The sequence below is a fragment of the Alosa pseudoharengus genome, unplaced genomic scaffold (assembly GCF_046254945.1).
Source record: "Alosa pseudoharengus isolate Yale_2024_CS ecotype anadromous, Long Island Sound unplaced genomic scaffold, YU_APseudo_1.1 YU_APseudo_1.1_scf_8, whole genome shotgun sequence".
In the NCBI taxonomy this organism is placed as follows: Eukaryota; Metazoa; Chordata; class Actinopteri; order Clupeiformes; family Clupeidae; genus Alosa; species Alosa pseudoharengus.
Genome location: NW_027468870.1, coordinates 17,812,656 through 17,837,830, shown reverse-complemented (window position 1 = coordinate 17,837,830; position 25,175 = coordinate 17,812,656). Strand labels below are relative to the sequence as shown.

At 43.8% G+C, this 25,175-nt stretch overlaps 1 protein-coding gene across 1 annotated transcript in view; it reads left to right on the top strand.

The window, feature by feature from the left end:
* The first annotated feature begins 9,373 nt into the window (after window positions 1–9,373).
* The window catches only part of med13a (mediator complex subunit 13a), a 70,439-nt gene continuing 54,637 nt past the window's right edge, over window positions 9,374–25,175 (top strand). The window contains exons 1-2 of the mRNA XM_076275150.1: window positions 9,374–9,959; window positions 15,019–15,253. Of these exons, the coding sequence (XP_076131265.1) occupies window positions 9,894–9,959; window positions 15,019–15,253 (301 nt within the window). The 5' untranslated portion in view covers window positions 9,374–9,893. The remainder of the gene's footprint in view (window positions 9,960–15,018; window positions 15,254–25,175) is intronic.

Genomic DNA, 25,175 nt, shown 5'->3' with positions numbered 1-25,175 from the left:
GTGGCAGCCTGTGGTTAACTGTGATAAGGCGAGGAAGGAAGGAGGCGGGAGCTTTGAAAGTGTGTGCTGAAATAGCACGGTTTTAAGAGGACCTATCTTATCTTTTTTGACAAAATATGTGACTGTTATTTGCCTGCATACTGTTAGGGTTATATGATTAAATGCTTTAAACACACACACACACACACACACACACACACACACACTAACACAAGTTGGATGAAGGACAAACTATTAGAGTTCGAAACAATCAATAAACAACTTTTGAGACTCTTGGATCAAGAGTTCAAGATTCAGCAATTAATCATTAAGAAAGACATCCGTAGGCCCTACCCACTGAGCTGTTCTGCACACTGAAGTCAATAACACTCCAGCACAAAAGTTCCTTTTACACCTCTGAATGTCAAAATCAGATGCCTTCACATGCACATCAGAATCAGAATCAGCTTTATTGGCCAGGTTTGCGTAAACAAACACGGAATTTGACTCTGGTCAATCTTTGCTCTCAAAGTACAACACACTTAACATATAAGAATAAAAATAAAAAAAACATATGTGTAGACCAGAGTGAAGTGCAAAAGGGGCTACTTCATCTGATCAGCACGGAACTGTCAGACTGACCTGCGGTGCATATTGTATGGGAAATGTGCTGGCCTACAGGCGGCCAAAGAAAGTGTTAGATGCCTGAAGTGAAATGTGAAATACTCAGACCTCCTCCAGCTGTCACACACACACACACACACACACACACACACACACACACACACTCGTGCTTGCTGGGAGCCCCCGAACATGACTAATGATGATTGTTTTGGATCAGTGGCTTCCAGCATTGGCCCCCGGAGGTCCAGTATATATTACAGCAGGTTTTTATCCAAAGCAATGTTTTAATTATGGTAATGAATTTCATTTGTCAAAGACTCCATTTAGCTCCCAAGGTCCCCTTCACGAACAATGCTATACGACGGGAAAAGGAAGAGCACCGAGCACCCGCACCTCCACAAGCGTGCGGTGCGCTAGCTCGCTAGTCATGCATATTTGATAAATCTGTCCCTGACACTGCAGCGATCCAACTTTCCCAGTTGGCACGATCCCGACAACATGATGCGTTATTGTTACCAAAATGAGGTCAGACCGCGTCGGCAATCAATAAGGACCGCGCTGACCCTCGCCGAAAGAAACAGGGGTCAGTGCGAAACCCTCTGCTTTCGCAATCCCGTGTCGTGGGTTATAGAGCAGCGCTGGGATTTCCTGCCCCGCAGGTAAGACAGATGAATGGGCACTTATTACAAAGGGAGCTGCCAGAGGAGACGGATGGAGGTATAAATCTCTGAAGGATCTATACCGCACACTGGCCGTCTCTCACTCACGCCCTGCTCCCTCCGACAGGCCCCAGCTCAGGGGGAGGACTCTACACTCACTCAGTCCCTGAGAATGAGACTCTAACGTCTGGGTCTGTGCTTCCAAGTCATCTATCACACCGGCTCTTTTGAATTATAAGCATTGTTTATAATGTTCTGTGATTGTCTTTTACAGCTGGAAAACAGAAAATGTGCATATTGCTTCCTGTAATGCCACCGCCAGTCCCATATGACTTGTGCCTCAGTGCCTCTTTCTCATTGTAATCACTAGCTGCGACCTGCCAGTGCTGTTGTAGAAGGTAATGTCATTATTAGCAGATATCTGTCTTACAAAGTAAGGTTGCATCCAACATTAGCAGCTTAATAGATGATAAGTGATTGTATTCAGTAGAATATGATACTTATTAGAAAAACACCCGGGGCACTGCTCAGGGGGAGCTTCCGATTTTAAAACAGGTGAGAAATAGTTGCATCCTTTAGGGCTTTTCAAGACAAAGCAAACACATTTCTGGTAATGTTGTGTTATTTAATCCAATATATCGTTGAGTCCTTGGGAACAAAGTCATTTCAGTTGGCAATGGCATGCCCTGCCGAATGACATCTGGTGTTTGCCAATGCTGGATGCTGGCAGCACACGTGAGTGTGAGTGTGTGTGTGTCTGTGTGTGTGTCTGTGTGTGTGTGTGTGTGTGAGTGTGTGTGGTTGTGTGTGTGTGTGTGTGTGTGGTTGTGTGTGTGTGTGCGTGTGTGTGTGGTTGTGTGTGCGTGTGCGTGTGTGTGTGGTTGTGTGCGTGTGTGTGTGTGTGTGTATGCATATGTAAGGTGGTAAGCTTGTGCTGCCGTGCAGATAGCGTTGCCTGGGCCTCCACAGGAGTCTTAGCTGATGAATGCGGGAGCTGGCCCACCCCTTGCTGAGAGGCTGACTGCGAGGGATGCTTCTGAAACATGGAAATCACGTTCTCGAGCTTTTCAGAGTGCTTTCCCCTCTCTCACTTCCTCCCATTCCTTTTCTCTCTTCCCTAACTTTCCCTTTAGCCCCGGGAACAAGAACCCACTGCTAAGGAACAATAGACATGTCATAAGCACACAGAGAGTTGTGTGTGGTGGGGAAGAATGAGAGAGAGAGAGAGAGGGAGGGAGAGAAAGAGAGAGAGAGAAGAGGAAAAAAGGGAGGGAAAAGATGTATCTGACAGAGACGACGTTTAATTGCCATGACTAGCCAGAAGGCCCTGAATGTATGCATGCAGAGACATTAGGCCTTTTGCATGAAGAAATGTGTGTGTATTTGTGTGTGTGTGTGTGTGTGTGTACATGTGAGAAGAAGAGGGAGAAACCAGAAGACAGAGAGATAGAGAGAAAGAGAGAATGTGTGCCTGATGGACATGTTGAGTCATCAGCTGTGAGAGAGGAGGAGAGAAGGGCAGAGGGTAGCAGGGAGAGGCAGAGATAGCAGGTTGCACACACACACACACACACTCACACACACACACACACACAAACACACACACACACACACACACACACACACACGCACATATGCACACACATGCACATGGACATGGACATGTTCACGTGTATGAACACACACACACACACACACACACAAACAAACACATGCATATGGTAACATCAGATTTCCAAAATGATCCTGACCCTTCACTAGAAATGAAGCATTCAAACAGCTTCCGCCTGCCTCTATCAAATCGAGATCCGAGGGCATCGGGAGGAATGACCCCGGACTCGACCGTTTATTTTCCCGGCGCGGTGTTTGTGTCACCCTGCAGCTGCGCCCAGTGATTACTCCACGGCGGCTGCCTTTCTCTCCCCGAGGCCTTGAGATGTCAGTCACCCCTGCGCGTCTGTCTGCCCGCCGCCGAGGCTGCACGGACGAGATGAGGAGACAGATTCATTTCACACCGGAGCCGCGCGGCATTAACTTAAACTGTTAAGCTCTCCCACCCTCACCCCCTACCCCACGCTCTCCACCCAGCCTCCCCTCCCTTGAATGGTGCTTTATGAAAATTGCCAGGATATTAAATACAGCTACGGCCTCATTTGCAAGCCAAATCAGCAGAGGCAGAAGGAGCGTAGCTGTGGCGAAGGCTGTTTACAAAATGCAGATGTTTCCGAAAAAAACCTTTGACACAAGCATTTATTGCTTCTTTCTTTTATGTGCCAGACAAAACAGAGTGTAGTGATCAGCCATTCACAAAGGCAATCAAACACTGGATCATCAAAGCCGGATGTCTTGTGCCCATATATCTCAGCTTTGTCGTCCAGGATTAAATCAATGTGGGTTGAGGAAGCATTCAAATGAAAATACCATTGCACTCCAATCTTCAATAAAGATACAAATATTGCCCTTGTGTATGAAACATGTATTAACAAAAGCTTGCATGCTGATTGATACGGTGGGAGGGCGTCTGCCATCTCGGGTTGTAGTCTATGTTAAAACTCTTGGGTTTAGCATTTATACTACATTCATAGTAGGCTACTGCTGAGTATGCCCCACTCTACACTCATTTGAATTACAATGCACCTTGCGTTTGGAAAAAGAATTAAAGTGCACACATTTCCAGTCTTACCATTTCATTATAAATTGTATGGTTAAACAGTGGAGCTCAAACATCAGATCAAGTCTTCCATCCAGAGTGTACATTCACACCTTCCAGTGCTCTCCTAGTGTGGAGGGTGGAGTTGATCAATAGATGGAGGGATGAGAGGGGACCTCACCCATGTAGCTCTCAGCCAGAGAGACCCTCGCAGTCCGCCACCGGGGGCACAGATGCACGCATGCATTATTCATCGGCCGCTGAGCAGAGAGCGGGTGTAAATCGCCTTGCAACAGCGCGTGTTACGATCGTTTATGGTGCAGCTCGCTGTGGATAATGTTGTCATATACATACACTCCTCTTTCACTCACACACACACACACACACATACACACACACACACACACACACACAGACGGACACAGAGATAAGCTTACTTTGAGTCCGTGTGCTCAGAATGCATCCTATCTTCTGATCCTTGGATTGTATACTCACAGTTTTTTTACATATCCTATAAAGACCAGATAGCTATATTTATGTCAGTTCTACAGATTAACTGGCCTCTTTCAGAAGATGCCGCCTATTGTCCACACAGCACCCTGTGGGCCAGTTTATATTTAGCTAACCTGAGAAGAATAAAGATAAACATATTGTTTCATAAAATGTTTTGAGTGAGACCGACATTTGCTTACCTGCTGTTGTTTTATACTGTTGTTTCAGAACACGGAAATGCAAAGCTCTGGAGTATGTGGTTGCTTATGTACTATGCATCATATATTCCTTGTTCCCTGTGTGGCCGACTACACTCTGTAATAAAATAAAATTGCTTCATGACTCAGAACACCCTCAGGGAAAGACAAGCCAGTTAAGCAAAACTCACCTATCCACACCTGGAATCACAAGCTCACCTGTGCACACGGCACCTGAGGTTGTATTAAAGAAGACAGGGTCCTGAACAGGTTTTGTTTATACCTGAAGTTGCCATAAAGAACACAGTATCTTTAACATTTTTCTTTTCAAACCATTCTCTTTTATATCTCTTCATTTTGTATCCCTTCATAACTAAATGTTGTGTGTTTGCCCCCATGTCCTATTTGGCTCTGGTCTTTAATAAACTAATTCACACCAGTATGAACAGGTTCTCATGTGTAATTACCACATAAGGTAGTGTCTAATGACACAGGATCAACAGCTGGAACACCCTGGGCTTTCTAGCAGGTTCTATCGAAGCAAAGGGCTATCATCACATCACCAGAGTTGTGCATGAAGATCAAAGGCACATAGTTGTGGATGATGAAATACATTGAGTTGTGGATGTGGATGCACAATAGACATTCTTAAACATTCCACACAGACTGCTCCATACAAACACAAACACACACACACACACACACAAAAGACACCGGCGCCTTGTGTCTTCCTAGTCCATGCTCACGGAAGAAGACATCTGCCCTTGAGTTTAACCCTGGCAGGGGCACCACCCCCACTGCCTCCCTCTCTTTCTTATCTAATTGGCAGTCAGTGCTCACGGGCAAGCAGTGCTGAATTTGCCGACTGTGCAGACCAGGGTCGGTAGAGCTGCTGGAGGAGTACACAGCTCTTTTGTTGTTTTGCGCTGGCAAACTTCAAATGGTTGTTTGCATGCGGGCGCTTGTTGCACTGGATAAAAAACACCTACATGAATCTATATGCAGCTCAGAGGGCTGTCTGTCTTTAAATCCCAACTGTTTTAAATCTCAGGAGTTGAACGTACTGAATTTGAATGCTACACCATTGTTGGTAGTTTCTAATTCTAAATATTGAATAATTATAATAACATTATAATATAGGTCTCAATACTGTGTAACAATAGATTGTTTATGCCAACCCTCTGCTGTATGAATTTGCATATCTCTGTAGACTCTGTTTAGTGATGACACCCTATGTGTCCTACAGGAGAAGACTAAAGTCATGACCTTTCCCCTCCTCATATTGAATTTTTTATTCACGCAGTCATCACATGCTGGAGGATGCTTAACAAATCAAGAAGTGGAGTTCAGTATGAGTACTTCTCATTTTGTGAGACTGTAAAAAGTCTTGCAAAAATATGCTCTGGCAGGAGCAGAGCGATAGATAGGTAGATAAAGTGAAGAAAAGAGACATGCCTCCCTGCCAACGTCTGGCTGTGAAAGGACCGCAGTGAGTGAAAGTGTGTCAGATCATTTAGCGGCAGGGATGAGCAACATCCCTCTTTTCAGCAACGGGCAGCAGCCCTGCAGAAAAGGCTCTTGTCTCTCTGGCAGCGCAACAAAGCTGCAGCCGCAGACTCGTCTGTGAGCCTGGAATGTTCCTGCACAAGTCACACTTGTGTAACACCGACACCCATTCATGCCGCGGCCTCAGACTCTGCATGTGGGGAGCTCCACTTTTCTCCTCTCTCTCTCCCTCTTTATCTCTCTCTCTCTCTCTCTCTCTCTCTCCAGTGGCATGGAGCTAACAAGAAACACAAGCTCAGGCTACACGTGCTCAGACATACAGCTTTTGTCGGTGTTAAGAAAGACGTTAGCAAACAAGGGATTGATATGGGGCATTTGTGATTTCTTTCCCTCCGCCGTCTGCAGTTGCAGCTGAGGGGGGAGAAAGGGAGAGAGAGAGAGAGAGAGAGAGAGAGAGAGAGAGAGAGAGAGAGAGGGAGGGAGACAGAAAGAGAAAGAGAGAGAGACCCACTTTCACCCTGTAGGCTTGCCTGTAAGGACAAGGGAGTCAGCGTGCAGCTTTTGAGTGACACAATCACACGGTTCAAAGGAGCCCTTGTAGCCAGGAGCTGTTACACAGGTCTGCATTTAAAGCTCTGCTGAGAGGGCCTCTGACTAAAGGGCTAAAGCCTGCCCACGGTCCTTAGCATGCTCCCCAAGCAAAGCCCAGCCCTGGAGGCACGGGGCTGCAGAGGACTGCTGTGGTCATTGGGTGCTCAGACATAATTACAATCACACTCAAAGAAAGACCAGTAAGTTAATTGTTATTCATCCTGGGGGGAGGGGGATGCGTTGGAATAGAAGGCTTTCTTATTTCTGTTAGATGTTTGACTTTTGTTGAATTCACCAGAACATGCAATTCAGAGGTCCTCTTTTTTGTAGCCCTGACAGGTACTGTGTGGCAGAGTATGATAAGGAGACATTCTGAGAGGAGATTTGCACCTCTTGGGCCTGGAGTAACAGCTCCATCACCTCAAGTCTGTCAAAAGCACCTTCTTTCTCACAATCCACTTGCACTCCTCAACTAAGTGCCATAGTGAGTAATGTCAGTTATCAACCAAACATGCACTTGAGGAGAATGCCCATTTCTCCATGAAAGGACTAATGCCATTATTTTAGCACACTTACACACTGTGCATGTCGTAAATCATATTAGTCCAATGATTAGAGAATCTCCTAATAATGCAGGTAAAATCATACTGCTCAAAATATCACACAGCGTTCATAAGAAACATGAAAGTACAGTGTGAGTTGTTAGAAGACCTTTTTTATTTGCATTTTTTTCTGATCTCCCAAGGTTCTATCAAACAGACTTACGTTCCCACGAATATGTGTGTGTCCATCTGTGTTAAGTATGTATGTGTGTGTGCTAAGTGTGGATACATGGAAGGAGAATATTAACTTTAAACAGAGTGCCCCTTTTGACCTGCCTTTATTAGAAAGACCCTTCCTCCTAGCGTTGAGGTTAACGACTGGAATATTGTTTGTTTTAAACATGAGCTTTGCTGCTGCACCCCAGGCTTGTGACACCTGGCCATAATTTGCTACGGACTCTCACATCCTATTCCATTCACAGACATGCAGGAGAAGGTTTTCTGCTGTGTCTAGTTTACCGACTTCTGAAGAGACCTTTAGAACTCACAATGTGATTTATTGTATGCAAAATGACAATCTGCATTTTACTAGTTTCCCTCTCACCCCACTCCAACAACTACAAACAACATGTGATTGGATGGGCCCTAAAATCACATAAATCCTTTTTTAAACAATAAATCTGCTAATAAAAAAGTGTCTGCTAAATTAATAAATGTAATATCATATAAGATCAGATCTGCATTTCAACAGGCCTAGTGTGCAGTGATGTATAAAATACACAAACAAAAAACTTGACATAAGCTTATCTGCCTTCTCTGAAAACATATCCATCCGAATCCACCCCCCACCCCCCTTCATCATGAGTGAACCCCTTTCGGGTCCCATTGACTAAATAAGGATAATCAGAGAATGTGATCATGTAAGAGACGTGTACCTGCCAATAGACACATGCCAGGAAGCAGCCCCAGATGGATATTTTATTATATTCTACTTCTATAAGGGTCTATATATGATGGCTACATGCCCATAAGATGAACTCTTTGAGTGAGAGGCTGATTCTCAGTTTGACAAAGTACCTCCATTATCATTTGAAGGTCCATAGGATTTATGGACAGAGAGAAAGGAGAGAGAGAGAGAGAGTTAACTACTTTTAAGGGGACTTCTTCAAAATCCTTGAATTCCTTGCCATGTTATTGACCTTGTGAAGGCCTACTTTATTTTATGACAGATTTATCGCTTGACCTTGCTTTCTATGCAACCACTCTATCCATTTCAATCAAATGATGCAAAATAGTCCTGAATAAGCGGATTCAACCATTGAAATCAGTGTATTATTGATAAATCAGAATCAGAATCAAATTCATAGGCCAAGAAGTTATAGCATTATAAAAATTATGATCCGGTTACTGGTGACTGTCAAGCAACACAGAAAATATATTTTTTTATTATCAGATAAAAGCAACAGATTGTGACAAAATGGTGTGTTTGGTCAGATTTTACTTATAGGTCTTCGGAAACACACCAAGGTGACAGTTTCTTAGAAACAATATATTCTGTATCTAAATGTAAAAATATATATTTTTAACAATGCTGTAATGACAATACATTATGCTGTAAAATGCCTCTGGTTAGCCGTCACTGCCTACAAAATCTTGCATCTGTTTGCAAAATTGTCACCCACAAAACATCGTTATTTATTTTCATACAAGCATTTGAAAGTCATGCTGCTGTCCTTAATTGGAGTCATTCAACTGTCAGTAGCTCCTTGTAGATTTATCTGAGTGGTGTATCATTTCACAGCACAATTCCATTTTGACACACATACCCTTTTGATAGTGCTCGTCTGTGTCATAAAAAAGCATTTCACTGTCATCGACTGAGAGCTAAATGTAATTGCAAGGACACGCTCCCCTGTTGGTGTTCATGAATAGTGATACTGTACTATTTCTTTTTGTACGCACTAGGTGGAGCACTATTAAAGCCGGCAAGTTTAAAGGTTTGATCATTAGTAACAAAATCTGGTTGCTCAGCAGCGCCGCTTGCTCTCGCCTAGCGGCAATACCCATCAGTTACAGTATTATCAGACCCCTCATGACCACGAATGAGCCAATAGGCTCCAGGAGGCAGAGTTCTCCCCGTGGCCGCCATTATAGAAAGGAATCCATGAATTCAAATGGAAACCATCAGGAACAGAGACCGAAATAATGGCTAAAATGACCGAATATTTTTAATCACATGTTAGGTTTCGAGAATCTTTTTACGGAATGTTTTTCGATTTTAAGTCTATTCGGGTGGTGATGGAGGCGTAGAGGGTCGTTTTAGTAAAGACCGTTGTAAGCTAAGGGGGAGGGGGAGAGTTGCTTCTTTGCTCTCCCTTTTCTTTTTGTTTTAAGAACATTTTACGCTTGTGTTTTTAATGAAGTTTATATATGCTCGTTTACTCGACGCGGAGTTGCGCTGCTTCTAATATTTAAGGTGATATTTAAGGCGAACAAGAGCAGTCGTATGGGGTTGTTGAATTACATTCTCCAACCGATTGTTTAAAATAATTCTCTTAGCTCTGCTTGCAGCCATCATATAAAATACATTCGAAAGCCGTTCTTTCTTTCCTGGGAACAGTAATGATGGAATGTTCGACCCTGCTGTGAAAGGATGAGTTCTTGTTTTGTACCAAACGGGGCCAGCTTGGAGGATTGCCATTCCAATCTATTCTGTCTGGTAAGAGATTTAAAACTAAAGGAAAAGCAGCCATTTTTAACTAGCTGAAAAGAGCTAAACGTTAGCTTTAGCCGAGGATGATCGGGCTTAGGGGCCTGTTGACCACTGCAATTCAAACAACATTACCCAGTTTAGTATTTCTTCTCATTAGGGTGTTGTGCAATATTAAAAAGCAAGAGTGTTTGTCTGATGTTTACCAGATATGTTGTGTGAATGCACAGAGAAGTTCCTTTCATGATTTGGAAGCATTTTAAGTTTAATGCAACAAAAGTAGCTACAACTAGGCTACCTGATGATGAACATTTTCCGATTGAATATAGTTAGTGGTGTGCATAATTATGATTGTCTGATGATTATCTTAAACTACATATGATCTGTTGGGTGTCTGTTGTTGATCTATGTGTGTTTGTATGGGGAATAGGTAACATTCTAGCCTTATTTTACATGCTGGCGCACAAGATATCCGGCTAGCTAGCCAGCTTACACGCTAAAATAAGTAGTTCGCGGATGATCCTTTTTAGTTGGTAGTTAGATGGGTGTTACTGTGTGCAAACTCATCTGTCGTGCGGAGAGGTAGCTTATCCTTGACATAAGATGGACGGTGAGAAGCCCGTAACAATTTGTAAGCAAGTTTGTCTTGACGATTACGTCGCTAGCTGGCCAGCTAGATAAGACTTTGAGTTGTAAAGTTGGAACTTGCTGCTAGCTTGCAATCAACTTCGTTGTGTACGTTTAGTTGTCACACTTATAGGAGTCAAATGCTTTCAATTGTATAACTTTGCAGAGGGCCTGTTTACTTGTCTGGCGAACTGGAAGACCCTTATCAAAATAATTCGAACACGTTTGCCTTCACATCCTGGTCTCTTTTTTTGCTTGTTGGTTAACTTTAGGTCAAATGATATGTAGCCTAGTTAATTTCTAGAGAAGCATTCTCTTATTATCAGGATGCTACAAAGCAGTTATAATGTTTCTAATGTGGAGCGGTGGCAGAGAAACAGAATGCTCATATGGCTACTTGTAGCATTCTGTGCAAAAATGTTTGCCCTTTCGTGAAAAGACGCGAACAGCAGCTGCTATGCTCAAATTGCCTCACATTTTGACAGAACAGCTAGACAACATATTCTAATATGCGTATGTGCATAGACATTTCCATCTAAGCGCTGATATTCTTGCTGCATTTTTTCATGGAGTAATTATAGCTTTGGAATGCGTGTGGGCAAGGCTTACTTTTGGCATGGGAAGTACTGGGAGAGCTGTTAAATATTTAATTGCTCTGTTTCCGACTAAGGTGGTCAGAGCGTGACTGTCAGGGCTATTTTTCCTATACCAATGCTTGTACAATGACCGCAAGGTTTGCTTCGATTGGTCAGTCATACCAAAACATTTATATTACAATTATTAGGATACTCCCCTTTCCACGTGTTGAAACAGACGCTTCTGGGTGTTTGCAAGGGACACTTGGGAAGCAGGTACATTGCCATTGCAAGTGTTGTTGATTGTGTTGTTGATGGCAGCCAGTGTAATTAGTGCAGTGAATGAGGAGACAGTGTGGCAGGACAACAATTATTCACAGAAGACATAAACTGGACTAGGCAGTTTGCATTCTGTGGAGTTCGGTAAATTGTCTATCACTGTATTATTTTGCACGTGAGACCTGTCAGTTACACGCTTACACTGTAGCACGGGGAGATACAGATTTGACAGCATGTTACTCTTGTGTACGGGTCTTGAAGACCATGCTTTTGGCAAGAGACCACTATATTTACAACATGCCATCTGTGCGATTGCAAGATGGAATGTGCTGGAAGTTACTACTAACATTAATTCTACTGTGTATAAGTTGTGTTTTGTTTTTGTCAGAAATGTGTTTAGAGGCTCATAGTAATGTTGACACCTACTCCCAAAGGGCTCTGTAAGCAAGGCTGAACAAACTTGGCCAGCATTACTTTATTACTGATATTCCCAGTGAAGTTTCTAAGACTGGCCAATCAGGAGCTCAAAATGGGAGGTTTGGCATCTTGGACATAAGTCAAATGTGTGAACACAGAATGGGCTGGGTAATGCAAGCAGGGGAGGGAGCAGTGGAGAGGTTTGTTTTGCAAATCTCTGCTAGTGCTAACTGCATTAGCATGTCTTGCATTTTTTAGCTTTAACAAGAAGGCTGGACTGGCCTCGTTTAAATGATTTGTAGGAAGAGTCTTCCAAAAAGTTAAGCCTGCATCTGTCTCAGGAAATGTCATGCTGGAAAGAACTTAACGGCAGTGTAGCCTAAGTGTGTGTGTCAGGGGAAAGATGATTTGAGTCATTTCACCTGTTGCCTTTTTGGTTCCTGTGCCTAGCAGCTGTGGGTCCTAGAGAGAGAGAGAGAGAGAGGGTGCACAGCTGAATGAAGGAAAAGGTCATAACCCTAAGTTCCTGCTAGCCTTAATGACATGGGGAAGTTTATATGTGATTGCCTATTTCTGAAAATTTTCAGAAGCTATTTTGGCACAAGATCAGCTAGTCATTAATCTCCTCTGACCAACTCTCTTGCTTACAAACTCCCACTAACGTGCACAGACACACCCATTCAAATGTACACATGCATGAGAGTGACAACTTAACTTTTTTAATTTATTTTGATCAGCCACTGAAATGTTCCATTAGCAATCTCATTTTTGAAGTTTGTGCAACAACTCTGGAAGTCATTATTGTGGTATGCATGTAATCAATGAGACCTACGTTTATTCCTTGCACCAGAGTTTATATTATTTCCCACTTGTTTATTTGAAGTAACTTGGTGACCGATCACGTTGATTTCCTCTCCTCTTCTGAAGTCCTGCAGAAAAAAAAACAAAAAAACAATAATGCATGACCCAGTAGCTTTGTAACACTTGTTTGCCTTATTTTTTTTATCACATGTGAGGGAAGCCAATGAGTTGCTCCTGCATAGTAGGCCTAAGCTTTCGTAATTACACATTATCAGGTGTCGTCTGTGAACCGTTGAAGTTCTCCCTGCGCTGCGTGTGCAGATGTTTCTCTGCAGAGTGCAGGTGTCATTGTCACACTACAGTCAAAGTGAGAGTTTCACAGTTGTGCTGCCTGCAACAGTTGTCTGTTCTAATAGCCATGTATTCCACCCTTTGTTGTCTCAATGGTAAGCTAAGTCTTTAGGAAGTTGTCATAATTCTCAGCAATGTGTTGTTGCATGCAGTAAAACAATATCTGATGGTAACCTGAGGGTAATCAACATTAAGGAAATTAGGTAGTGCAAACTGTCACAGTTTATCCTCATTGACACACCATATACATTTATACACATTAGGCATACTATCAAGTCTAGGATTAATGCAATGTTTTGTACAGTGTAGGCTTACCATTGCTAGGTCATGCATCTAAGAAGGTTGTGTTAAGTGTTTGTGTGCCCCTGCTAATGATGGGTTAAGCTAGTTATGCTGGGATGGCGATATTGACCCCCTGACCCTCTGGCCTTCAGAAAAGCTAATTGGATGAAGAAAGATGAATTGGACAAGAGTAAGAGACCAGCTCAGCAATTTGGAATTGATGGTGGCGCTTCAGCTGCCAACAGTAACGACGCTATTAAAAGAGTGTGAAGGGGCCGTTTGTAGCAGGCCTCTGTTAGCCAGAATGCTCCTTTCTCTCAAGTGCGGTTTTCCTTTCATCTGCCGACCACCTCTGAGAAAAAAACACTATTCAGAAGGTGAAGACGGAAGCCTAGATAAACATGAGCCCTGTTGCATTGCGCTGCTGTTTTTGGTTTTGAAAGTTTGTCTCCTGAAATGGCTTAAAAGCTAGAAAGCAAGTAATCTCCCTGGTCTAAATGCATTATACAGGGGCTATCTCCACCATTTAATTAATTTAAGGCCTTTTCACTCATCCCTCTCATCCCATGTACACAGTGTTTCATTTGCTTTTGATTTGAATTGAACAAAAGTAAGCAGTCAATCCATCCACCCCTAACACAACAACAACAACAACAAATAACAGAACTTGTTTTAAGAACCATCAGAAAGAAGAAGAATCAATTTTGGTCAACCTGAATCATATGCGAAAATCTAGATTGTGTAACTGAGTGTGTGTCTGACTGTGTGTGTAAGACTGTGCTGTGGGGTGCCAGTCTGTACTGTAATGGGTGATTTAAAAGATTTGGAGGCCAGAGGACCACATTGGTGGTTGGGGGGGGGGGGGGGGTACTTGGAGCACAAAGATTTAGCTTTCTTTTTCTTATTCTGTCCATGTCTTGTCACTGCTCACAGGTCATTAGGGATGGGTGATATCGCTCTCAAATGATAACTGCATCATTAGGGCATTTGTGTGGTAATGACATTCATGACTGTAATTTCTTTAAACTATTTTGCAAATGGTAATTACACTGAGAAAATGAGTAGGTCAACCTTTATTAAGCCTACAAGTGTGCTTGGTATAGCAAAGTTTGTTAGGTAAATAAATGCATTCAAATAGCAAATAACAGCTTTATTTCTAACACATTTTTGCAGTAAGCTTAATAAAAAGATGACAAAAAGTAATTTCCTGTAAATCATTACAAGTGACAGCAGAACAGGTTAACCTGCATCTTCAACACACGTGGCTTTGTTTACATACTGGTCTTTAACTTTCTAATGCATTGGGGGCACACTGATGTAGGCTTTTGCACCTCTTCCCGGCAACACAGTTCCTTTAGCGTTCTTGTTTCTAGTGTTGCTATTTCATATCAGTGGTACCACGATCATGATAAAAGCGTATTGATACAACTCTGAAGCAGAGTGTACTTAAACTGCTAGATAACCAGTCTTTTAATATTATCAAGCTATAATTTATTCATAGCCCTTTTTCATCACAGTGGCAGGATTTCTCAAAATTACACTGTCTTAGAAATTGTCAAGGGTTTCTGGTGAGCAATACAGTATGGCCATTCTCTAATGTGTTTTGCAAGTGTAGCTCATATGGGGCAGCAGAAAGAGGATTAACGCTTGCATGTGCCTAGTCTTTCTTTAAGCAGGAGCTAACTTGCACTCCTCCCTATCTCTCTTTCCCTCTCTCCCCCTCCCTCTCTCCCCAGGCCGACCTGACAGGGATAAAATGGAAGCGGTACGTCTGGCAGGGGCCCACCTCGGCGCCTATGCTGTTTCCGGTGACGGAGGAGGACCCCATCCTGGGCAGCTTCAGCCGGTGCCTCCGCTCGGACGTGCTGAGCGTGTGGAGGAGGAGCCAGAGGCAGGGCCGGCGCGAACTCTGGCTCTTCTGGTGGGGCGACGACCCCAACTTCTCTGAGCTTATCCACAATGAGCTGACCGGTAAGTTTGTGTGCGTGTGTCTTAAGAGAGCACTTGCAGAGCTGCTCAGCATTCTTGTGCATCCTCATACTGTATCCATGTGTTTGCATACTGTACTGATGCTTTTCATAGGAGCGCATATGCAAAGACATTCATGCAATGTTTCACACACACACACACAGACACACACACACATACAAAAACGCACGCAGGCAAGCAGGCAGGCAGGGAGCCAGGTTCTTAACTTTATTGTGTAATCCAGTGGTTTGCAAACAGTGGGTCATGGCCAGGGCTTTGGTTGCAGGATATTTATTGGGCTATAGAATCATGTCAACAAAGATCTGTAATGCAAATGTGCCTGTTTGAACAAAGCAACAAATGAAGTCTGATGAATTAGCCAGATACTTTGAGAAAGACCATTGCAAGCTTAAGAGATCTTTTTTTTCAGACAGCTTTTTCACTTGACATGTCTTTTTGAGTACTAAAGTTTGAGTACTGACAACTCTGCCCGGATTCCTGGCCCGTCTGCCGACCCACCTCATGCCCCTTGACAACTCCCTTCCCCTGGACAAATCCAACGCTGGACTATTTGAACTTTCTGTCACTAAATCAGGATTAATGAATTATCAAACCGGATACATAATCACCCCACCTCTTGTAACTTTCAGCTCAAGTGCTTTTAACACCATGTCTTATTCTCTACACCTGACTATCATATGCATTTGTCATGTATACAGACCTTACTGTCCTGTATTGACCCTAGGCAGATGGGTCAGGCCCTTGAGTCGTGGATCTGCTCGAGGTTTCTTCCTATATGTATCTCCAATTCTAGGGAGTTTTTCCTCGCCCCTGTTACCCATGGGCATCTCTCTTTTCTTTTCTTCCTTTCTTTCCCTTTTCTCTGATTGCCTACATTCTGTAAAGCGCCATGATACATGTGTAATGTTTTGGCGCTCTATAAGCACAATAAATGGAAATTACTAAGCTGAAGTTTTGCTGATATCTTCAACCTTGACGTTTAGTCTATTACATTTGCGATGAATAGACAATGGCTGTTATATATCCGTTAAGGATCACCACCACGGAAATTATTCTAGAGATGGCATTTCATTTGATTAGTTTTTCTGTTTATACGCCTATATATTTTCTGTGTTAAATATACAAGTTATTAAAAATGATGATTTTGAGGAAGCTAATAGCTTGTTGATACTTCATTGATTGAGTATTCATTATCATTACCCTTGTATAATGGATCAAGATACTATACACATACACACAGGCACAAACAAACGCAACAAGGCCATCTGTTTCGAACAAGCAGTGATGATGAAGGTTATTTATGCCACCCTCTGCTTGTGTGGGAAAGCTGCGTCATATCATTCGACTGATTTTTCACCTCTAGCCACAGGGCAAATCCTCCGAATTTGTCTTTATTTTCTTACATTCTGTCCATAAAGGGGATAAAAAGGACAAAAGGAATGAAAGTGAAGGAGAAATGAAGGTCTCATTCACCTTGTAACCAGGGCTGCTCCTCTTTGACTCCCAGGGATGGAGGGAAGCAGGAAGAGGAAGAAGAGAGCGCAGCAACAAAGAGCACATCATTGAAGTCCGCTCAGAACCATTTTACCCCCTTTCTTTTTTCCACCGTTCGTCCTTTCTCCATTATCATGGATGAAGCCGACAGAATCCCCTGTCTTTGTTCATGCTCTGTGCCTGAGTGAGGAGGGTCGAGAAAACGGAACGGAACAGGAGAAATGAGAGAGTTGGGGGTGATTGTGTCTGTCCATTGGGCATTCATCATTGTATCGCTGCAAGTCTTGAGTTGGAATGGAATTTTTGACGCTTGATAGCCACGAAAATCTTCCCCATTTATGTCAGCTACATAGGTGGACTGAGTGTGTACGAAGGAAATGCCTTTCTTTGTCCGTTTGAGAGTATTCAGTATTCAGACATTTTCCTCGCTCTTTCTAAAGCAAAGCAGGTAAATGTTAAGCGATTATTTACCTCAGAAGAGGTCGTTTTTAGCCTTGGCCCTGTTTGCATAGAGTGTATTTACACTAGTGAAGTAATAGTCTTATCAGTGTGTAATAGTCTTTTTTTGCTTTTAATGTCACCAGTCTTTGTTATTTGCATGAGCGTTCCCCTTGGAATTAGCTGGACTTTGGAGTTCCATCAATAACAAAGGCTTACTCAAAAGTATATGTGGAATGTGTCCTCCTCTGCTCTGTTATCAGAGCAGCAGCGATCGGCAGGATGGCGTGCTTGCCACAGGTTCACTCCTTGGTGTGCTGGACAGTGAGAGGTGGATCAAGCAAAGGCAGAAGATTGTGTGCTAAGATAAAGAGGACAGGAGAGCTCTGACAGTCATGGGAAAGAGAAGAAGGAGGAGGAGGGAAAGGAAGCCAAGAGGCCCTGTTTTACAGGAGAGCTTTGATGGGTCCAGGAGGAGCACTTGAGACTGTAAAAGAGCGAAGAAGGGGTTGGGGGGGGGGGGTGCAGGGATGATCACTGAAAAGACACAGAGAAACCGGCTCCCCTCACCATATTAAATCTCAAGTCTTTAAAGTTCACAGGGCGTGCACAGGAACAGATGATGACTTCATTGATGGGGCCTATCGCAGTTTTTAAATACCAGTCAGACTGGACACACACACCTTTTCACTCACAGTCTGGCTGAAGGCAAGAAAGGGAGTCTCATTAGTCATAGCTGAAGTGTAGGAATCTGAAGATCCAGCGAATTCCGTTTTGTGCAAATTTTGGGACGATGCTGTGGGTGGCCAATGAAATCATGTCATAATGAAATGTAGATTTTCCCTGAGTGTGCGTGCATGTACGTGTGTGTATGTGTGTTTGTGTTTTGCTTGGCATCGCAAGCCCCCCCCTCTCCTCATCTGCAGGCATCAGATTAGCAGCTTGTGAAAGTCTTTTAATTTTGAGCTCGAGACATTTCTGCCAACCAGTAATCCCCTGCCTACAGAGCATGTGTGGTGAATGATGGCCAAACACAAGATCTCTTTTAACGTCTTTCGCTTAATCACCAGCGAAATGGGGGTCGAAAAAAGGCGCTGAGGGGTGCGTTCATTTTTGGGAGGAATAATGTGGAGCCACTGGTGTCACTGGCTTGCTGTGTTGAGTATGTGCCCTATGCTAAGGAATGTATGAGGCAGGGAAAACTGTTCTTCTGGTAATGCTTTGAAATTATCATGAGGATGGGATTGCTCGACAAAATGGCTAGCCCCCTAGTTGGGCCACAGGCAAGTAATTGTCATGCAGATGACTGCTAGCCTCATCTTGTCGCGCAGTTCACATCTCCACTCCTCCAAGCGTCATTGTGAACTGGTGTCTAAAGGCATTCAAAGAGTGTGCGCACTCAAAAGAGAACCCCCACCCCACACACATGCATACACACACACACACACACACACACACACACACACACACACACACACCACCATCATCTCCTCTAAGAACAACTTTTTTTGCAAAGAAATTGGGACAGGAAGCTCGTCTTTCAGGCTAATTGCTGTGGGGTTCATTTCTCCCTCCGTTTTTGGCCATTTGTGTACTCTGCTGCCTTGCACCCCCCCCTCCTCTCCCTCATCCCAGTCCCCTCCTGCACCTCCTCTGCCAGTCTCCATGGGCTGTTGCTCTCCTTCTGTTCTCCACTGTGAGTGCTTCACAGATCTACCGGCTAAAACACTGAAGAGCAGGAGGACAAATGGGCTGGGATGCCTTGTAATAAGTCACCTGTTTCAAACGCCATTCCTGTAATAAATGTGTAACAAAATCGCTGAAATTAACCACAGCTTCTGTAGAGGTGGTTATCTGGATGTTCTTTGCGGTGACGTTATCACCATTGTAGCATTTCCTAACAAGACTACCTCATACTCCGTAATAGTTTATTACCTAATTTAAAAGTTAACAGCGGCCATCGATTTGACAGAGTGAGCTGTAAAAAGCAGAGAAGGGAATTTTGAGTCAAAAAATCCAGTGGTAGCAGCTTTTTGGGGTTGGTTAGCTATTTGAGTTCAGTCAGTTGGCAAGACATATTTTAGTAGACAGATCCATTTCAATCAAGTCATTCCACAGCCTATAATATCCAGCTGTGACTGTGTAAAAGTTTGGTCAGGTAATATTCAATAATGAAACGACTTGATCATAAGAAGGCATGCATGTACATTTTCTATGTCAAGTTTCCATTCCCTCAAACATGCATTTTGATGGATTATCGAAGGCAGAGACTGTTTTGTTTCAGCCTACCCCAAGCAGCCTTACTTAAAACATCTGCTGGCTTCTTGGCTCTCTCGTTTCCTTTTCCTGTTGAGTGGTTTTTATACAGGCTTCATGAGGATATTTAAATATTTAGCCTAATATTTAATTCATTTGCAATGGTTAGTTATTCAATTACATTATAGCTGCCCGTCAGCTAATATGCTGTCCATGGTCCATTCACCACTCCTTATGCCAATATATAATCTTCTAAGTTATGCATAAAAGCAAGGGCAGGAGAGGGATAATATTTCGTAACTAAGTCATTATCCATTGCAACACTTAATATATTATATAAACATATCCCATACATTATATATGTAAATGCCTACCTATAGTCTATAAGGAGTTGAGGCCTTATTTGGGTTTGTTCCCTCTGCGAAGGAGGTAATCTTTTTAGTGCCGTTTTGTCAGAAGGATTGCACAAAAACTAGCAGGCTGATTTTCATGTAACTGTGGTAAGTGTGTGTGGGGGGGCATGTAGCTCTACTGGGCTGATATAGAATAGAAGCTTTCAGTCCCTGTGAGCCACTATTGACATCCTTCATCTCTAGACATGTATGTGCTAATATCATATTAAAAGTCAAAGTTCAAAATTGTACATGCACACACATACACACACACACACACATATTGTAACATGGCAGTGTGCAAAAGTTTGGACTAGGGCTGTCACTTTACGTTCGAAAATCGATTGCACAATCGATTGGACCAAACAACACAAGTTGCGAAAACTAAAATAGGGAATCGATTTTAACCAAATATTTACACTATTAATTTTAAACGAAATAAACAAATAAAAAAGATAGATGTAACAAAATTCACAAACAAGAATATAAGAATATAAAAGAATTCCGACGTGCAGTAAACATTGCGAAAGCTAAAAAGAAAATTCCCACCAATTTTATGCACTGGGAACAGCTGTTTCAATCAGCTGCTGTGCTGCTCGTGTTTTGCCAAAAAATGGAGGACAAAGCGCGATCAACCTGTGCGACATGTAGAGAGACGAGTGATAGGCCCTAATAACTTGAGTTCGATGTGGAAGTACTTCGGATTTTTGGTATATCCAAGTATGGAGAAGAACAAAGCGGTAGGCTACGCAAACTGTGCAATCGAGTTCTACGTAGGCGAAATTTGTTTGACATTTCTAATCGTAAACACAGACACAGCTACGTTGAAGCCTGCAGTTATGTCACTGATGTAATGGCAGTCCACTCGGCTTACTGGTTTTCGAGAATGTTGCACTTCTGTTTGTCATTGTGCACGAAACTTCGCCAATAAATCATCAGAAATATTGCTGGCTTGCGTCTACAAGCGCCCTCTTTACGTTCGTCCTAATGCCTGTTAGTTGTTTGTGGATTGGCCTATATTTGGCGTTGAAAATGGAAACGTCTTTAGACCTAAAAAAAAATCGATTTTACAATCGATTCAATTAACACTTATGTCTCAAAAATCAAACAGGATTTTTTCATAAAAGTGACAGCCCTAGTTTGGACATGCATGTATGTACTCACGCATGCAGACACGGGCACACACGCTCAACACAATCTAGACATACCGATGTTACCATGTATAATATCATAATCACAGAAGTATACATGTTCAGTGCAAATGCGGACATACATTTTTGTTGTAGACATGTTTTAGTGAGTTGGTGCACACAAGTGTGTGGCTTTGCAGAGAATATGAGTTTGGATGTGTGTGGCTTTAGAACACATTTGTGCAAAATCGTAACATTTTGTGGAATTTGTGTATAGAAAAGCAAAAGGAGTTGCAGGAGTAGTGGATGGACAGAAGTTGAGAAGTGTGATTTTATTTTCTTTGCATAGTGTGTGCAGCACTGTATGGCAGTCATACTATGCACCACTCTGCAGTACATCTAGTGCATGGTTGTCTTAATGGCCATTATTTTGTGAATCCATTGCCAGTTGTTGTCTTGTTTGACCTTGCACAGTTAAGGAAGAACAGGTTTGGAAGATGTCCCTTTCAAAAGGGCATGCCTTTGAAGCGCTAAGGTCTCTAAATTACTCGAATGGTCATCTTATCTTACACCTTCGGAATGTGTTTACCTGGTTCTGCCTGAGGAAAGATTTAAAAAAACAGACAATTTGTCTTTTTCTCAGTCTGTTTTCTCAGACAAATCCCCTGGTCTGTTTGTTCCCCTTACGCTCTCTCTCTCTCTCTCTCTCTCTCTCTCTCTCTCTCTCTCTCTCTCTCTCTCTCTCTCTCTCTCTCTCTCTCTCTCTCTCTGTCTCTGTCTCACACTGAAAAAGTGAAAAAGATCAGGGGGCAGCCATGCATGCTCTGGTCTTCCGTCTGTATCTCTCCTTTTTTCCCCTTTTCTTTATTGTCTTTTTTTCTCTTTCTTCTTCTTCATCACCCCTACCTCCCCCTCAGGAAGTCTTCATTAATTAGTAATAGAGACTGTGCAGTGGCAGTGAGACTGTGCTCACGAACAGGGAAAAGGGGAACGAAGGTGGCACAGAGATGGAAAGAGCGAGATAACGAGAAAAGAGAAGGGTGGAGAGGGACGAAAGCACAGGCAGAGAGAGAGGGAGACGGAGAGAAAGGAAGGAAGGGACATCTAGAGAGATGACGATAGGAAAGGAGGAGGGGGAAAAAAAGCAGAAGGGAGATGAGGTGGAAATTGAGAAGCGAAGAGAGAGCAGGAGAGAGGGCAGAAGCGGCCGCCTCGCATCGGCTGCTGCGCTGCGCTGCGCAGTGGCCAGGTTGAATCCCCTGGAGCCCTGAGGATCAGTGGACATTAATCTTTCTGTTTAATGACCCACCGCCGTCTCTGCCTAGTCCGCCAGAGAGACCTGTGGCTGCAGGGAGTGCCTCCTGCCTCTGCAGAGTCTGCCTTTCAGCCAGCCACCATTACCAGCCTCTCCAGTGCCCATTGTCTCCAGGGTTTAGGTCTGGCTGCATTCCTGTGTGTGTATGTTTGTTTGCATTTGTGTGTGCGTGTGACATTTTGTGTGTGCGGGCACGTGCATGTTTTTGTTTGTGTAATGCACTCACCACAGTGGCCAAATGTCAGTGGTTTTCAAAGTCCTGCCTGCGGTCCGATGCGCATTGTAGTTTTTACACAGATCTACAACATAGATTGCCACACGACTGTCTGGAATGATGGAAATGTAAGCAATGCCCCACGTGTCCTCTGGTTGTGTGGAAAATTGACTGACTGTGGTTAGAAACAGCACTGTATAAAGCTGTTGAACATGCCGTTATGGAAAGGTGCGAGAACCTTGGGAGGGGGAGGGGGACACCAAGTAGGAGCGCCCATGTGCTGCTAGACCCCCCAGCCATGCCATGTCTGGCTGCCCTCAGCAGTCATGTCCGAGGTAGATGAACTGGAACATGTAGGTTCAGAGGCCCCTTGCTAACACCTAATTTGACGCCTAGGCTTTTGCTGTAGCAATGTTTCAGACTGTGTTTTGTGATGCTGAAAGACTTTTTTTTTTTCGCCCTTTATTCTTTTGTTTGTAATTTTGTTTATTAAGCAAGTCCATGGTTGCGTGGGAACTCTGATGTCAAGTGTTCCGTGTATGCCCTCAAAAGAAGTCTGTGATGCTATGGGAACTCGTTTTTAAGGGTGTGAAAGTGCTCATTATTCACTTACCACAGTTCAGAGGCATTTTGTGTGTGTATGTGTGTTGATTTTGAACGGGGGAGAGGAAAGAGGTTGTACCCTTTGTATTGTTGTGGGTGTTGTCCAGAAGGCTCATGGACTTCCTGTGATAACTGCAGTCTGTGTGAGCCTTAACCCCCACCCCCCACCCCCCACCCCCCACCACCGCAAACAAGACTGTGGTTTTACCTCCCCTAGTGCGTCAATTATGCTTCATACGTATGTCACGGGGTTTGTGTGTTAAAATATTCAATGTTCCACTGCTTGAGCGTTGGTGTGGTGTGGTGTGTAATCTACTGTGATGGCCAACTTCAGGTGCTCAGTTGCTGTGTAGCGTGCGATGCATCTCCCTGTGCAGTAGGTTGCTCGACCGCACGGAGTTTGTGTGTTCAAATGTTCAATGTTTTTTTTTTGGCTGCATTCTTTTTCCTGCAGCCTGCCACTGCTTGAGCGTTGGTGTGGTGTGGTGTGTAATCTACTGTGATGGCCAACTTCAGGTGCTCAGTTGCTGTGTAGCGTGCGATGCATCTCCCTGTGCAGTGGGTTGCTCGACCGCACGGAGGGGAGGGGTTGAACTGTGATCGACACGTCGGTTAGGAAACACTGACGGAAAACAGACGTTCCGTCCCACGCGGGCCCGGCTGTTGACAGAGGAGGTGTCTGGGCGCAGGGGGCGTGAACGAGGAAACAACTAGGGTCTGCTTGCTCCGTGCCTTGGCTTTTAACTCCTCTTGTGTAGCAGAGCATCTTTTTAATGATCAATTATCACAGACCCTTGCAAACATCAACAAGTCAAACCAGTTTTATTGCAACATGCCTCTTGTGGCATGGTAATGTAAATATGCACACATACTGTACATCTGACTCTTGAACCTTAGCCAATCTCATTGATTCAATAACACAGGGCTTTGTTGAGTGCAATTACGGGGGGGCCTGAAGCCATAACACTCGGCCCAGCTCCCATACAGAAGTCACTGCCTACAGTTGATCTGAGAGCCATAGAGTCTCAGTGACTAGAGCCTCCATAGAAAGCAACATCAACCTGCATGAATGAGTCGGTGTCTTAGGTGTTGTAAAATGCACACTGTCCATGATAACAGCAAGAAGTGGCACACTGTGTGTGTGTGTGTGTGTGTGTGTTCTGATGAAATGAGTAGTGATGTAATGCGGTATGCTGGGAGGCTTACGCCAAGTAGCACATATTTACTGTGTCTTTTTATAATATGGTTACGTAATCATCCAGCCTATGCCGGCGTTAATAAGTATGCTTGCGCAGTGTACATTTTTAAAGCTGCAGACAAGTGGCAGATGGGAGCGGCGGTGGATGTGTGCGCTGCGGAGCTTTTGATGGAGGCAGGCACAGGCTTTGTGGATACTCTCCAGACCCGCTCTGCGTTCCAATTCTCTCCCTATGCTTGTGGTGTGGAGGTTGTCAGCAGGTGTGAAAGCAGATTTTCTGTGTGTGTGTGTGTGTGTGTGTGTGTGTGTGTGTGTGTGTGTGTGTGTGTGTGTGTGTGTGTGTGTGTGTGTGTGTGTGTGTGTGTGTGTGTGTGTGTGTGTGTGTGTGTGTGTGTGTGTGTGTGTGTGTGTGTGTGTGTGCGCGTGAAGATATGTACTGATAGGTGGCTGCATGTGTGTTGAGAAATTGTGCAGATGGACCTGTGTGTGCATTGCCTGTGTCTGGTGAGGGCTTTGAGTTGAAGAACAAGGTCAAACATTCCCAGGGCGCTCCATAGGAGGAGGAGGAGGAGGAGGATGGGGTGAAGAGGATCTTTCGCCTCAAGGACGGCTGTTAAAATTTCAGACCCTTTAAGTTTCTCTGCAGCTTGTTTACAAGTGCACATGTGAGCTGGAACTGGCCCTATACTTGTGCTCGTGAAAAATACATGAGAGACTTTCTTTCTGTTTTTAGCTCCCCCTCACCCCCCCCCCCCTTTGCACGCTTTCTCTCTCTCTCTCTCTCTCTCGCTCTTCCTCTCTCTCTCTCTCTCGCTCTTCCTCTCTCTCTCTCTCGCACTCTACATTTCGCTCCCTCGCTCTCCT